Source organism: Stegostoma tigrinum, chromosome 3 (genome assembly GCF_030684315.1).
Source record: "Stegostoma tigrinum isolate sSteTig4 chromosome 3, sSteTig4.hap1, whole genome shotgun sequence".
Lineage (NCBI taxonomy): Eukaryota > Metazoa > Chordata > Chondrichthyes > Orectolobiformes > Stegostomatidae > Stegostoma > Stegostoma tigrinum.
In genome coordinates this window covers 4,533,868-4,551,489 of record NC_081356.1, presented here as the reverse complement: position 1 = coordinate 4,551,489, position 17,622 = coordinate 4,533,868, and the positions used below count along the sequence as shown (strand labels likewise).

Genomic DNA, 17,622 nt, shown 5'->3' with positions numbered 1-17,622 from the left:
TGACTTGGGCGCAGGCATAGGTGGATGGGTTAGTAAGTTTGCAGATGACATTAAAGTCAGTAGAGTGGTGGAGAGTGTGGAAGAATGTTGCAGGTTGCCGGGAGACTTGGATAAACTGCAGAATTGGGCTGAAAGGTGGCAAATGAAGTTCAATATGGATAAATGTGAGGTGACTCACTTTGGGAAGATTAATAGAAAGGCAGAATACTGGTTTTATGGAAAGACTCTTGGTAGTGTGGATGTGCCGAGGGATCTTGGTGTCCAAGTACATAGATCCCTGAAAGTTGCCACGCAGGTTGATAGTGCTGTTAAGGCGGCTTATGGTGTGTTAGGTTTTATTGGTAGAGGCATTGAGTTCCGGAGCCGTGATGTCATGCTGCAACTATACAAAACGCTACTGCGGCCTCATTTGGAATATTGCATGCAGTTCTGGTTGCCCCATTACAGGAAGGATGTGGAAGCATTGGAAAAGGTGCAGAGGAGATTTACCAGGATGTTGCCTGGTCTGGAGCATAGGCCCTATGAAGAAAAGCTGAGGGACTTGGGTCTGTTCTCAATGGAGAGAAGGAGGCTAAGAGGGGATTTAATAGAGACATACAAGATGATCAGAGGATTAGATAGGGTGGACAGTGAGAGTCTTTTTCCGATGATGATGTCGTCAGCTTGTACAAGGGGGCATAGCTACAAATTGAGGGGTGATAGACTTAAGACAGATGTCAGAGGCAGGTTCTTTACTCAGAGAGTGGTAAGGGCGTGGAATGCCCTGCCTGCCAATGTAGTTAACTCAGCCACATTAGGGGCATTTAAACAGTCCTTGGATAAGCATATGGATAATGATGGGATAGTGTAGGGGGATGGGCTTAGATTAGTTCACAGGTTGGCGCAACATCGAGGGCCGAAGGGCTTGTTCTGCGCTGTATCGCTCTATGTTCCATGTAAATTGGGCACAGCAACAGCAGACAGGATTTAACCCCAATCAGTGCAAGATGATGCATTTTAGGTCTTCTAATAAGGGAAGGATATACACAACAAATGGTAGTGGAGTGACTGTATCAGGGTCAGACATAGAATATGAGTTCCCTGATTGCGGCTGTTAATGTGGTCCAATAAGGGAGGCCTGGTTGACAAATAAAAACAGGAGGGTCAGACATATCCTGTTCACTATCAGAGCTGGATCAGTGTCAAACACTTTTCATGTGTAAATAAAAGGTGAGGGTCTTTCTTTTTGGAAAAAAAAGGCAGTACATAGCTGTTCTGCGAAGCAGTCACCCAGCTTATGCTTTGTTTCCCCAATTTTAAGGAGAACACATGGCAAGCACTGTGACCACGTATCTGCATGGGCCCAAGTTATGCCTTGTTGCAGTCCTATTCCGGACTCCACCCACAACTCTTTCTCAGTTATATTGATGATATCATTATGTTTGCCTCTCTCATTTGGAATTAAAAAAAGTTAAAAGTTAAATCGATTTCCCTCCCAATTTCCACCCTGCTCTCAATTTCACCTGGTCTATCTGACTCCTCCCTTCCCTTCTTCGACATCTCTTTCTATTTCTCGGGATAGGCTTGGCCCCTAATATTCACTATAAACTCAGACTCCCATAGCTACCTGGACTATACATCCTCGCACCCTGCCTCCTGTATAGGCTCCATTCCATTCTCCCAGTTCCTGCATCTCCGTCACATGCATGCCAATGAAGCCACCTTCGACAAGGGAGCTTCCCAAATGTCCACTTTCTTCCTCAACCAGGGATTCCCCAGCTCCGTTGTCGACAGGGTGTTCAACCAGTTCCGACACATCTCCTACACTTCTGCCCTCACTCCCTCCTCTTTCCTTTCGCAACAGTGATAGGTAAGGACAAGGGGAACCCTATCATCCCAACAGCATCCACATCAAGGAGATCATCAGCCACCATTTCTGTCACCTCCAGTGAGATGCCACCACCAGAGGAACATTCCCCTCCTCTCCCTTGTCCGCCTTTAGCAGGGACCGTTGCCTCCAGGACACCCCAGTCCACTCTTCCTTCATTTCCAACACCCACCTCTCCCTCCTTCAATAGCCCCATAGCACCTTCCCCTGCAACCACCAGAAGTGTTACACCTGCCAATTTACCTCCTCCCTCCTCAGTATCAAAAGGGCCCAATCATACTTTCCAGGAGAAGTAATGCTTTTTACCTGCACACAATCTAGTCTACTGCATTTATTCTCTAAAATGTGGTCTCCTCTACATTGGGGAAACAAAGCACAGACTGAATCTACATACTGCCTGTAAAAAACCAAGGTTCCAACTGCCTGCCATTTTAACACACCACCCTATTGCCTGGTCAACATTTCTATCTCAGGCTTGCTGCAGTGTTCAAGCGAAGCTTAGCACAAGCTAGAAGAACAGTACCTCATTTTCCACCTGGGGACCCTGCAGCCCTCCAGTCAATATTGAGTTCAACAATTTTAGGGCCTGAAGTTTCCTATATCCCAGTTCCCTACCCCACACACCAGATCTTGTCATCACAGTCTGCCATTACACACTACCTTGTTGTTAGCCACTAACAGTCCCAATGAACAATTATTCACCCTCCTTACCAAATAGTTATCTACTCCTTTGTCTGTCCAACTGTTCTTTTTCACTTTAGGCTCTATCCCCACCTATCGTTTACTCCTTTCCACACCTCCCCCAACCCTATCTTCTGCACACAAACCAACATTTTCCCAGGTACCATCAGTTCTGAGGGTCACTGGGCCCGAAACATTCACTTTGATTTCTCTTCACAGATGCTGCCAGACCTGCTGAGCTTTTCCAATAATGTCTGTTTTTGTTTGATTTACAGCATCCGCAGTTCTTTCAGTTTTTATTTCTGCAGTTCTCCTCCATTTAGTTAGTACTTTTTTTTGTTCTCCCTTCCAAAATGAACTTCTGGATATTTCTGAACTGTTCAAAGATATTATTACATACTTCTGCGGCACAGGTGGGACTTTTGCCCAGGCATCTTCGCTCAGAGGTAGGAACATTACCACTGTGCCTCAAGAACCACAGAAGCTGCTTATAACTCTTTTACTGGAGATATTCATACCCTGCTACTCATGCGTCACTTACAAGGCAATAACTAGATACTGCCCAGGTCTTGCTGCTTGCAGCCACAGACTACATCATTAACTGATGAATTGTGAATGGGTCTGAAGTACATCAGCAGCTGTCCTCACATCTCACCTTATAATGATGGGAAAGTCATTGACAAAATAGCTGAAGACAGTCAAGTAGAATTTGTCTTGAGAGAGTCTTCCAGTGATATTTCCAGCTTAAGTTATTGACCACTTATCTTTACAAGACAAGCTAATGGAGGGGTTTGCCCTGATGCCCATCAATTTCAGGTCTACCTGGTGCCACACTTAGCGAAATGCTGCATAATATCAAAGGCAGATACTTATCACAGTCAAGAAATTCAGTTCTCTACCAGACTTGGACAAAGTCCCTGATGTCACCACTGAAGCTAAGGTTTCAACCAGCAATAAATATTCAAATCAATGTACATGCAGAAAATACCTGACACTGGAATTTTTAAAACTAAAACTAACAGCCCAAAATGAAAAAAAAATTTAAAGAAATAATACATGAAATTCTGTGCATTTATCATTTTATTGGCAAGTTTAAAATACAGTTTTCTCTGACATATTGATAGTTCAAACTTTCACAAGCAATTACAGTAATGATGAAATACAAAGAAATCAATTACAAATTGAAATTATAACCACAAATTGAACTGAAATTATTTTCAAAATCCCCATAATGAACCATCACCCCTCATGCAATCAAGCTACATGTAATTTTAGCACCTCTGGGATTTCTTCCTAAGTACCAGTCAAAAGAGGCTTGCATTTTATGAAAGAGAAAGTCTTGAGTTCAAGTGGAAAGTCATCTGCTCTATTTTGCTCACAATAAGTTTGTTCAGCATCTGGAGGAAGTGGAATCAACACATTTCAAAATCTTAAGTACAAGCAAGAATAAATAGCTTAAGACCAGAGTTGTTTCCTATATTGAAAATATTCCATAAAATTCATGTTTAAGAAAACATGATATTTCATCATCTCCCATAAAGTGGGCCACCACAAAGCAATTCAGATGACAGAATGTGGTTGAATTGCTATTAAAATTTCCAAACACTTCAAATCAACTTGCCACACAGTAGTCTAATCTGTGCGTTTTTTTTAACACAAGGACTAAAAGTAACTCACAAATCACAAAACACAGTTTTACAATTCTTCCATGAAATGGCCCTTAACTAACCTGACCTCAATTGTGGCAACATAAATAACATCTCAGGATTCCCCATGAAGTATCCCAATCTTGCTAAATTCTTAATTAGTGCTTAAATAAACACAGACAAAAAACGTTCACTCTTTACAACTGAATTAGATTTTATTTGCCTTGGGCAATCAGATACACCAAAGACATTGTGCAAAGAAAGCAAGAATTAAGTACACTTAAGGAAAAGCTTATTATCAGCACTGGTTGCAAAACAATATTTTCAAAACAAAAACTAAAAAGGGATGTGCATAATGATACAAATTTTCCACTTGAATGATATGTCAGGATTTAAAGCTGTGGTGACACTGACCTTCAGGAACACAAGAAAAAGCTATGACATGTTTTAATGTATATAGAAACTGATACAATTCAAAAGCATTTAAATTCAATTTAACAAGCGTAAAGCAAATATGATGATGCAAACAGATGTATACTTAGGAAAATTATTTTATTGCAGTCATGCCTACATAAACTAAACTAAAGATTATACTTCTACTAACAGATTTACTTCTCAGATAAAGGTCAAGCTGGGGAAGGGTATAGGAGGGAAGGAGGAATTATGGATAGTTGTGCAACAAAACATTTGATAAAGTTACTGAAACAAAGACTTGTCCATGAAGCAATTCACATTTTTAAAAAAATTAAATCATTCATCTTCGCTTCCACTGATGTCAGATTGGTCCTGGGAAGGGAAAAAAAAATCTAATGAAATTGACAGAATACATTCAGAAGATCTTTAAGACACATTTTTAAATCCAAGGGCAAGTCCTAATTTGCAACTTCATGTCAGCTTTGGTAGCTTGAAATTGCCACATTTGATACCTTCAGTTTAAAAAGCGCAGCCAAATACTCATCAAATATCACATCCAGAACAACTATGTAGCTTCTATATTCTTTAAAACAATTTAGTTAGCATTAGTCTTTACATTTAAAACTAAATTATGCACAAAATGTCTATAATATTTGAATTTTGTTGAATTGCAGCAGCATGCAATATACAAAACCATAAGTGGACACACACCTGATATAACAAAGTGTGCGCCAGGGAATATTTGCATTCTACACAATCTTTGGTGGCCTTTGATGTCAAGATGTAGCAGAATGTTACAAATTGAAAGAAATGGAATGTCAAAATTCATTTCATGCTATTTCATCTGAGAAAAATCTGAAGGAAATAAGCTGTTTTGAAATAAACCATTTCACAGAAAGGTGGCAATATAGGAACCTCTGATAAATCAAACTTACTTTCATTGCTCTCAGTTTTCTGAACACAAATATTAATCACAGATTCCTGACAACCAAATGGCCTAATTTCCTAATTAGCAGTCTTATACTGTAAATATTGAAGTGAACAACAAATCAAGCAATTTAATGCTAACCACTGAGCCACCATGTTGCCCTGATTACATACAGCACACTAATTACACAGATCCAAAATGTTGTTTCATTTCCACCCAGTGAAAATTGTACAGAAAGAGAGCAAGAACTACAAACATTTACAACGAACACTACTACCAATGTAAACAAAATGTAATTTTTATACAAAATTGCAAACATTATGATAAGGTCTTAAAAAGTCCCTGTTCCAGGCTTCCACTTAACACGTGCATGCACTACAAAAATATGCTTAGAATCATTATAATTATCTGGCATCGTCAATTAAAGAGGTTGGGTCTTGGGTGAATGAATGCACTGTTATAGCAACTTGCTTGTTGCCGTTTTAAACCAAAGAACATCCAATCAAACTTACAAGAACAGTATTGAATACAACCTTTTCCAATATTCACATTTTAAAAAAGTTTTCTCCTGCCTCCTTTTCTACAAAATTGACACACATGGTGTGTGTGATAACAAAGTGTGGAGCTGGATGAACACAGCAGGCCAAGCAGCATCTCGGGAGCACAAAAGCTGACGTTTCGGGCCTTGACCCTTCATCAGATGAAGGGTCTAGACGCGAAACGTCTGCTTTTGTGCTCCTGAGATGCTGCTTGGCCTGCTGTGTTCATCCAGCTCCACACTTAGTTATCTTGGATTCTCCAGCATCTGCAGTTCCCAATATCTCTGACACATGGTGTGTGTAATTTCTACCTAGTTCCACCTGGCTCTGTCAGGACAGTTATATTGCATGCTTCCCTTCCAATCGCTTGTAGCCACAAGGGTGAAGAAACTGACATACATTGTTCTGTCAGGACCCAAGTTCATCAGCAGATATTTTCCGAATCAATCTGTTCAGAAACATCATGACACAGCTTTGGAACAGGTGGGACTTGAACTCAGGGCTCTTGACTCAGATGTAGGGATACTAACACTACATCACAAGAGCTCCCCAAGAGATTATCACCACAAAATCTGGTACAATAGTAATCCAGAGGGCATAGCAAAAGCTGTAAAAAGTGGTTAAACAAACCTTCTACTTACATGCAGTCTGTGAAACCGAGAGCAGCTGAATGATAATTTATTGCAGGATTAATTTAGTAGCATTTTTAATGGTAACAGAAATACTGTTCTAGATTAATTTACAGTCCAAAACAAGTATTGGCTTTTAGCATGTTTTTAAATTTATAGGCCATTAATTATTAGAAAACATTATCAGAGCCCTGACCAGAAGTGGTACTGGTATTCAAAGGGAAATAAATTGTTTAATGGGCCAAATGACGGATATAAATATTATAGATTACTGTGCATGGGCAATGGACTCTAAACTCAAATGCATTTTTTTTTAAAAACTGGCAAGTGCATATCAATGGCAAGGTCAGCATTTACTGCCTATTCCTAACTGTCCTTCAGAAAATGGCATTGAATCATCTTCAACTGCTGCGGTCAATGTTCGAGGAGTTCCTTGATTTGGACCCAGGACGGTGTTAACTTGAAGAGGAACTTACAGGAGATGGTGTTTCTCCTTCCAGTTTTCACCACTGTTCTTCTCATTGCTCATATAGAACCTCAGTGAGTGGTAACAGCACCTTGTCAATGGTGCACATCACAGCCAGAAGTGGAAGGAACAATAGTTAAGGTGGTACTTTTAGCACCAATTCAGAAATTCCTTTCTCCTGGTTAGTATCAAGCTTCTTGAGTGTTGTTGGAGTTACAACTATCCAGGCACACATTCTTGACTTATACTTTGTAATTAGTGAAAAAATTTTGGGTATTCAGAGATTTCAGAATTCAGGCTCTGAACTACTCGTATGTTCATTATTTGTAGGGTTAGACCAGCTCACTTACTGGTTGACAGTAAGCCTGAAATGTTGATCCTGGGGTAGTCAGCAAAGGCAACGGCATTGAATGGCAATGGTAAATGGTTAGATTTTCTCTTGATGGAGGTGGTCATTGTCTGGCACTTGTATGGTGTGAAAATTATTTGCCACACATCAGGCTAAGCCTGATGTCCAGATCACTCCACATGCAGGCATGGATTGCTTCAATATCCCAGGAATTACAAATGATATTGAACACCGTGCAATCAAATTTTTCAGTAAACATTGCCGCTTCTGACATTATGATGGAAGGTAGGTCATTAGTGAAGCAGCTGATGATGGTTAGGCCAGGGACAAAGTTAATGCCCTCTAATAACCACACACATCTTAATTTTTGCTAGGTATAAGTAAAAAAAAAATGGGAATGTTATTCTTGATTGCCAATGACTGCAATCTCGCTCATGCTTCTTGATGACACTCTCAGTCAAATGATGTCTTGATGTCAAAGGCAAAGGCAGTCACCCTCACCTCTGGGATTCGGCTCTTTGTTCCATGTTTGTTCTGAGGCTATAATGATGCCAGGAACTGAATAGCACTGGCAGAACCCAATCTGAGCATCGGTGAGCAGGTTACTGCTAAAGTGCCAATCAATAGTATCCACTCAGAAAAGTCCTAGCAGTGCTCAAATAAAGTGGATGCAGGATTTAAGACTCAATAGTAAAATGAACATGCAGAATTGCTTTAATCTGAAACTTTATTCATCCACAGATGGACTTCATGGTAGAGGGGCAGGGAGCCAACAGATATTTTCCTTCATAAGTTACGTGACCAGGGCATACCAGCAGCTCAGAACCAAGTGGAGGAACAGCTATGAAATCAAATTTGTGAATTAAAACCACAGAAGTGCAGCATTCATATTCATGCAACACCATGTGAATGACTTTAAGGAAGAAACTGCTTTAAATTTGAATTTAGAGGCTCATGTTACATAGCCAAAATTACAACTTTGGTCACATTCTAATGGTTCAATGTACACAGCCAGGCTCCATGTAAAATGTATCTTTGCAAACTGAAGATTTATGCAATTCTACAACAGCAAACCATCTTAATTAAAAACTTACATTGTCATCTTGGTCATCATCACTGTCATCATCACTAATGACTGGCTTGATTTTAGTACGACCTAGCCGTTTCTTGCTTTTTCCTTTCTCGCGACTTTTGTCGCTGTCCTTTCGACCAAGCTTTATTTTAACTTTGACCGATTTTGCTGCAAGTTATACAGAAAAAAGTATTTTAAAAATATTCTATTTACTGAACAAGAAATTGGGTGGAAATGGTTATAAACAGCTACGGGGAACAGCAGATTGCTAGGTGTGTGCATTGCAAGGCTGTCAGACATGCACAGCTTAAATGATTATATTTAATTTGTCTCCTGTGCAAGTTAATCTTATTATAAACCAGCTGTCAATCATAACTATTATTTTGCCAAATAGTTGTGTGCCAAGTCACAAGGACAGGGGGTCTTGTATAATCTGCAGAACTATTCAAACAGACATTTGGTTTTCAGCACAATCTCTACCAATCTCAACTAAATCTTATCTGCCGAGGTTGATTAAAGGGAATTTAAACTGCAACTAACAAAACTTTAAACCATGCCGTTAGCATTTCCTTGGAAACAAGAGAAATCAGATCATACCACATTAGGAAAAGAAATTGGTAATCTGCTCAGACTGATAACAAAATATGACAGAAATGGGGGGTACGTCACAAAGATACCCGGGCGATGTTTCCTTATTTCTGTCTGTAGGGGCAAATTTAAATGATTCTATTCTGCAAGTCAAATAACATTCATTCTTGTTCCTCATTTTCAGTAATCCTTTTATTTTCCTCTTATTTTGTATTTTATAGGCTATGGGATTTTCATTGCATTTTTTCAGAAATCGGGCCTCAGGGAAAAATGCCCGCTATTTATAAAACTGCGATGATCTGAAGAGACACGTATTGCTGTCCAAAGTGCAAGGCTCACGATCTGCAGTATGTGATGCCCTGGTCTACAAAATTAACATGAAGCATCCCCTTAACTTAAGAAACAGCTACCTAAAGCTTTTCCATTCAACTGAGGAATCTGTACTTTTAGCACAACAAAAAAGCTTTTGAATAGCATGGTATACCAAATGACTTCCTCTGCCAATTTGCAGTTACCAAGTTACATCATCTTATCCTGCCATTTCATCCTTCGCAGGTACCTCTGATAGTAAACCTTCCCTGCGAAGCCACTGCTGCTCAAAATCAATCTCTGCAGCTACAGTAACCTTGGTGGTCATCTTGCCAAACCTCTGATGTTTTTCTTCTCCATCAACCATCACACCACTAACATAACCAACTGTCTGCAGCTGCACATTGACAATCTTTTCCAGTTCTCTGTGCACCCGCAATTACCAAATCAAACCAACAACATGTGCCACTTAAGGTGACCAACGAAACAGACAAAAACAGAGGCAAAATCCAATTCTCAATCTTATAAATACTAATCTCAGAATAATAGCAATGCAAAGCTTTGTATGTCTGTCCCTTTTCATGAGTCTGCCCTCTATTGTCACTCAAACTAGGTCACTTGCCAGGAGCTATCCAAGAATTGTAGTGGTTTGGAGATTAAAGTCCTTTGGGATAAAACCTGGGCTCTCTAACACCAGAGCCCCCCCTTGACACACCCCAGTTTGGTATTTCACAATTATTTAACATCAGAATAGATAGCAATGGACACTTCTAACCAGCAATTTAAGACATTTAAACCGTGACTCAAACAGTGAATGCATAAATTCACCTTTATAGAACTTGGGGGTGTGAGGCACCATAGTACTGTCAACAGGAAGTTCCAGGATTTTGACTTTGTCGCATGAAGGAACAAGTCAGGATGGTGATGGGCTCAAGTGGTGCTGGTGTCCCCAGTATTATGTCGCAGGAACAGCTAGCTGAACCTAAATCAACCTCACCATCAGTGAATTCATGGAGATTGAATTAAAACATTCAATGACCCTCAAACTACTCAACTGTTCCTAATCAGACTTTACAAATAACAGATCTTGGACACCAAGTTTATATTTAGTAATAAATTGTTAACTTTTAAGGAAGTAACAAATGAACAACAAGGCAATCTTTTTAATATCCACAATCTAAGCCCAAACTTGGAATATAAACCTTCACACTCACACTGACAGACAGAGTTAAGGGATAAACTAAAAAGAAAATGTAAAAATATAGTAATCTTCCAGTTTGATAACCATTTCAACAATGAATAGCCAGTCTTCATGAAATCCTTTGACAATAGGTTCTTTTCTCGGCACGCAGGACTATACATCTTGTTTGAATTCCCAAGTCAATGCAAACAAGATCCACAGACCTCTGGAGACTTTTACTTACTTCTTACAGATTGGGATTCTCGTCTCAGTTTCAACAATTCTATAACTGGAGAATGATTTAGAAAGGACACGAGGGGCAGCTCGTTTTACACACAGTGTTTCCTGTGTAGAATGAACTGCCAGAGGAAGTTTTGGATGCAGGTAGAATTACATTTAAAAGACATTTGGGTTAGTACATGAAAGGTTTGGATGGATATGAGCTAAACACCAGCAGGAGGGACGAGTTTAGTTTAGATCTGGCATGGACTGGTTGGATTGAAGGGTCTGTCCCTGCACTTTAGACTCTATTAGCTACATAGCAAAACCAAGAACAGCTTCCCAGTTTGGCAGCTTCCAAAGTACAATTATCTCTTGCCCAAAAAACCCAGTCAGAGCTAATTCACTCTTTGTTTTCTCTTTCTTGATTAACATTGTGCGGTTGAATGGTCAGCCTTGGTTCTCCTTACATTGACCAATTTGACATCCAACCAGCTGCCAGTTCCCAACAGCAAACATCAGCCTTTTGTTCTGTTTCTTTCCCCAGACAACCTGCTGTTCAAAGTTCAGCTTTCAATAGCACTTCAGTTCCAAATTTAAAAAAGTAGTGATGGCCTCAACACTATGAATCTACTTGCCTTGACTTGACTTTCAAGCTAATGGAGGTTGCAAATTTGGAAGGGGTTGTCAAAAAAGTGTCTTGGTGCATTGCTGCTTTGAGTGTGGAAGTTCATACATTCTGCTGTCACTTTGCATTGGTGGTGCGTGGGGTGTCAGTCAAGCAGGTTACTTTGTTCTGGCTGATGTCAAGTGTCATCAATGTTTATGCAGCTGCCCTCACTAAGCAAATGGAGAGTATTACATCATACCCTTGACTTGTGCTTTGAAGAATGATGGTCAGGCCTTGGGGAATCAGGAAATGAGTTACTGCCTCAGAATTCCTAGCCTTTGGCCTGCTCTTGTAGTCATAGTATTTACATGCTGATAGAATTCAGTTTCTTAGCAAGTGTCCCATAGGAAGATGGTAGTGGGGTTTCAATGATGGTAGTTCAATTGAATGTCAAGGAGAGATTAATGAGATTCTCTCTTGTTGGAGATGATCATTGTTTGGCACACATGGGGCACAAATGACCATGTCACTTACTAGCCCCCAATCATATTACACCGCACTAAGGACTGCTTTGGTTCTTTTTAGGTGCCATGAATGGTGCCAAACGTTGTTGATAAATGAACAAACATCTCTACTTCTGACTTTATCATGAAGGGAAGGTCATTATGTAGCAAATGAATATGGCTGGGCCTAGGACTGAGATGACTGACCTTCAGCAACCATAAGCAGTTGGGTACAGCTCCACCCCCGCTTCTTTAACTTGTCTGTCTCCTCTCCACCTATCTTCTTCTCTATCCATCTTCAATCCACCTCCCCCTCTCTCCCTGTTTATTTCAGAACCCTCCCCCACCCCCATTTCTGATGAAGGGTCTAGGCCCGAAACATCAGCTTTTGTGCTCCTAAGATGCTGCTTGGCCTGCTGTGTTCATCCAGCTCCACACTTTGTTGTTTTGGGTTGGGTACAACTGTGAGTAGTGCAGAGATTTCAAATGATCCCCATTAACTCTGGTTTTGTTAAATTCTTTAATGCTATACGTGTTCGAATGGTGCCTTAACATTCAAAGGGAAATCACTCTCACCTCAACTCTGGAATTCACCTTTTTTGTTCACGGTTGGAACAAAAGCTGTAGTGGAAAAAGGCTGGAACCCAGAGTGGCAGAGAGCAGAAATTATTGACATACCATTAGTTTGTTTTTTGGGTTAAACGAAAGTTTCTCAATCTGATTTAACACTTCATAAATTTAGTTCTTTTCATCTTCAATCATGCAATAGGCTTTTCATTGTAGGAGATTTTAGTTAAAATAAGATAACACACATACTTAAACATCAGCAGTACGAAGAGTTGGAAGGATTTCTTCAACATAAAATGTTCAAAGCTTATAAGCTAGGATATTCCTTCATTATAAAGTCATATTTTAAAAGAGAACAATGCAATATAGCTGAAGCCATCATAAGCTTCACACATGCACTATGGTTATATTTTACATATGTAAATGTGACAGGCTGCTCCTCCTCTCCCCACATACCCCACAACAAACCTAAATGTAGCATGGTGATATCAGGTCAACAGTACAATGTTATTGTGTCAATCTTAGTTATTATGCAAGGCAAGTAGGGGCATGGAATTTGAAAGTCCAATTGGAAATTTATTGAGCCCATTAAAAGCCAACTGTAAATAGCTTTTTGTTGTCTGCTGCATTTTGCATGAGAAGGCATTGGAAGTACTTTATTGTCAATATAATGAGGTGATGTTAACAGCAGATGAGAAAGCCTGCCACCAGGGCAATAACTACTTAAAGCAGCATGTTCTAATGGTGAAGATGTGGTTGACTTCCTGTTCTTAATCTTAGGCCTCTGCTGTAAGACTGCATGGCGTACAGTTTCAATTTGGTGCAAAGACCACCCCCAACTGATGCTCCTCTAATTGGCATCGCTAATGAGCTATCGACATTTGTCCAAACAAGTAGAGCACTCAGTTTCTGTTGAACCTTCCTTATTCTATTAGAAAATAAACATACATTCAGCCCTATTCCTGGAGATTTATTGGTTCCACAGCACATACACAGAACAGGCCCTTCGGCCCTCGATTTTGCGCCGACCTGTGAACTAATCTAAGCCCCTCCCCCTACACTATCCCACTGGCTCACACATTCCAACAAGGGCCACTATTTAGTGATTATAAAAAAAACGAGAATTCTAAGTTATTTTTGCTTCTTTAAATTTGGAAACATCAAGGCCAGCATTTATTGCCCATTCTTAACTGCCCTCCAGAAGATTGTGATCAGCCACCTTTGCGAACTGTTGCAGTCTATGTGGAATGGGCATATCATCTGTCAGGGAGTTCCTAGACTGTGACCCAAATGACACTGGAGGAATGCTAATATCAGTATGATGCGTGGCTGGAGAAAGCTTGCAATATTGCTCATCTCTGCTGTCCTTGTCCTTCTAGATAGTAGAAATCACAAGTTTAAAAGATGCTGTTGAAGTAGTTTTGGTGAATTGCTGTAATTCATTTTAGAGTGTACACACTACTACCACTGGGTGTCAGGGATGAGAGCACATTGCAAGTGATGGATGGGGCTCCAAACATGAGTCTACTTTGTCCTGGATGGTCTCAAGTTTTTTTTTAAAAATGCTGCTGAAGCAGCACTCGTGCAGGCTAAGTGGAGAATATTCCATCACTCTCCCGACACTTTCCTTGGGGAAGTCAGGTATAGTCACTGAATGCAGAAATCCCAGCCTCTGACCTTCTCTTGTAAACAGTTATTTTACGGCTGATCAACTTCAGGTTCTCATTAACAGGAACGCCCACCTCACTCCCATAACATTGCTTGTGGGAGATTCTCAATGAAGGCAATACCTCTGAATGATCTCAGCAGGCATCTACTAACCCAGTGTAGATACTCACACTGTACATGTTTATCTATTTATTTAACATGACAAACCACAACTAAAACAGAGAATAACATTTCAAACTTACTCTCAGATCCTGACTCCTCCTCTTCATCATCATCATCATTACTTTCCTCCTCACTTTCTTCTTCTTTAGCAATCTTCTGTCTTGCACTTTTGAATACAGATTGAAGGACGATGGAATCCTCATAAATCTGTAACAAACCAGTGTGTAAACAAAATGAACAAAAAAGTCTCCAACATGGAAGGGTTTAGACCGATATGTTGGCAAATGGGACTAGATGAATTTAGGATACCTGGGCTCTGACTCAACGCATCCTTTGCTATTTTAGTGGATTGAAATGAGCTCGCAGTTCAGTTTTTTGTTGTCACAAGTTAAAATAAACTAATTAAGACACGTTCGAGTCTTAGTTTTCAAAGCACAGAAGGCGGCCCTCTGGTCAATCATGTTTACATTGGTCATCAAGCATCTAACAATTTTGTTCTCATTTTCCAGCACTTGTTCCTCAGCCTTTGTACACTATAATGTTTCAATGCTCATCTAACTACTTTTTAAATGCTTTTTACTTTTTAAGTATGGAACTACGCAGGTCAGGTGACGCATCACTATAGAGATGATGTTTGAAGAACTCACTTGCCAAACATTTCAAAATTAAAATGTCCTCTGAGAAAACTGCGATTTATAAGATTATATATAAAAACTATCAATCTTCAGTATTTTTTTCTGCACACTAAAGAAACGAAATTTGATTGTTGATAATTCGGAACTAAGGACAGGGCTTTAGCAGAACTTTAGTAACTGTAACTTAGAAGGATACAGAATCAATATATTTTCCAAATACATCAAGTGAGAAACAACCATTACTTTCACAGTCAAACTCAAATTAAGATTTGAAAATATTTTCTCACTCTTTAAAGGAGGGTCAGTGGCAAATCAATTAGGGAATATTTTAAAGAGGAATGCTTATAACCAGACTGCAGGTTATCAATAGTTTAACTGGACTGAATGGTACAAGCACAGAGTTAGGAACAAAATCAAACAGTCACTGGGAATATCCAAAAAGAACAATTTAAAAAATAATGAGGTCACATCTGACTGAAGAATTGATGCTGTAAAAGGGGACTAGGAGAACACTTCAAACCATACCATGAGTCTTTTACATCCCTGAGAGGGGGCAGGGAGAATAGCATAGACAGTCTTGTTGTTTTTAAATGGATGACACAAGAGAACACACTTCCAACAGTGCTAGGCGAGACGAGAAGATTCAAAAGGACTGGAGGAACAACTTTTTCCACACAGAGGGTGGTGGTGTGTATGGAATGAGCTGCCAGAGGAATTGGAGGAGTTTGGTACAATTACAACATTTAAAAGGCATACAGACAGGTACATGAATAGAAACCGTTTAGAGGGAATGAGCCAAATGCTGGCAAATGGGACTAGTTCAGTTTCGGACACCTGGTTAGCATGGACTGATTGGATTGCAGGGTCTGTTTCTGTGCTGTTCAGATCTACAACTCTATAAATGTACTTGGCAGGAGGAGGCTTTGCCAAAATGGAGTTACATCCAATTTCCACACAAATGTATTTATACAAGCCCGAGTGTACAAATCTCCAAAGAATCTGCACAAGCAAACAGAACCAAGTCAGTGGGGTTTCAAATATCTTTAACGGAACCAAGTCAAGCTGAAAATGTGTTATAATTGTGGCAGCTTAAGAACCAGATTAAGTTATTGGTTTCAACCGATAGTTGGTCACAGAGTCACCAATACTTAAGTCACAGCTTGACAGATTCTCAACAAATAAAGGGAATCAAAAGGTAGGACAGGTATAGCAGGAAGTGGGGAACAGTATTCCCAGGAGTATTACCTATGGTAACACCTTGGTTAACTTCCTGGTTAGCTGCTGAAGTTTAAAAAATGTAGACAATTATTTGTACCATCAATCTCAACTGCTTTATTCTATGAAAATACATTTCTATAAGACTCACTTTAAATTATTGGCCATTTACCAGCTGCACCACTGTAATTCTTGAGATTTTAAAAACGAGCTTTCAACACATTTTTGAGGAACAGTCAGTATCAACAACCCTTTCCCTGCTGCGAATTCAGATTATACAATCACTACCGTTACACTTTATTTGCACAGGTTTAGTGGGTTCTAATATAAAATCAAAAGACTGACCTGTGATCCTTCCAGGTTGAATGTCTGAGCATTGTGACATAACAACATCACATCTTTTTCTAGATCTCCCAGGCTTCGATACTTATGGTTGCGAATTCGGTCCTAGAGAAATTTAACAAAAATTAGTACGTTGTGAGAATCAGAGAATGATCATAGATGGAAGGTGACCAGAGTCAATAGCAGCTCCCTGCATGTACAAGCCAGTTTGTCCCACTTCATAGATAACAAGGTGTGGAGCTGGATGAACACAGCAGGCCAAGCAGCAGAGGAGCAGGAAAGTTGATGTATTGGGTCAAGACCCTTCTTCCTCTGATACTGCTTGGCCTGCTGCGTTCCTCCAGCTCTACACCTTGTTATCTCAGATTCTTCAGCATCAGCAGTTCCTACTAGTTTTTGTCCCATTTCTTCATTCTTTTCCCAAAGCCCTGCAAACATTGCCTTTCAAAGTATTCATCCAATTTCCTTGTAAAAGCCAAATTGAATTGGCTTCTACAACCACTCTAGGTTGTAACCTTTCAGCAAGTAAACAAAATTTTGCCTCATGTTGCCTTTGGTTCTTCTTAAATTGAAGTTATCTGGTCGGAGATCAGTCTGGAAAAGGTTTCCATTTATTTTTAAACACCTCTTACAATTTTCCTTTCAACCTTCTCTGCCTTACAGATAACAAGCAGATTTTCCAATCTATTTAACTCGTTGATTGAACTTTTTTTTCTACACTCTCTCCATTTTAAAGTTTGGAACACAGAATTCTCACAGTCGTCGGCATTCTAAATCCAAGAACCCCAATTACTTTCTATCTGCAATTGATTTGAGGGCATAGGAAACACCTCTCAGGTAGAAATTAATGTCCATTCCACATTGTTCTGAGGGCAATTAATGAAAACCATAGTTTGATTTATAATTGATTCCTGTACATATTAAGTGGTGTAAATTCCATTAAGGACATGAAATAATCAGTTGTTTTTGTTAAATGAAAATTTCGTGGTTTCTGTGTCTTTTTTCTGAAGGCAGATTTATTAAATCTTGCAGC

The 17,622-nt window shown here is 39.7% G+C and overlaps 1 protein-coding gene across 1 annotated transcript in view; it reads right to left on the bottom strand.

Annotated features, from left to right (window-relative positions):
* Positions 1 to 4,383: 4,383 nt before the first annotated feature.
* The window catches only part of LOC125450673 (probable global transcription activator SNF2L2), a 66,335-nt gene continuing 53,096 nt past the window's right edge, over positions 4,384 to 17,622 (bottom strand). The window contains exons 21-24 of the mRNA XM_059642577.1: positions 16,593 to 16,694; positions 14,478 to 14,604; positions 8,614 to 8,759; positions 4,384 to 4,980 (exon numbers count right to left, since the gene is read on the bottom strand). Of these exons, the coding sequence (XP_059498560.1) occupies positions 4,945 to 4,980; positions 8,614 to 8,759; positions 14,478 to 14,604; positions 16,593 to 16,694 (411 nt within the window). The 3' untranslated portion in view covers positions 4,384 to 4,944. The remainder of the gene's footprint in view (positions 4,981 to 8,613; positions 8,760 to 14,477; positions 14,605 to 16,592; positions 16,695 to 17,622) is intronic.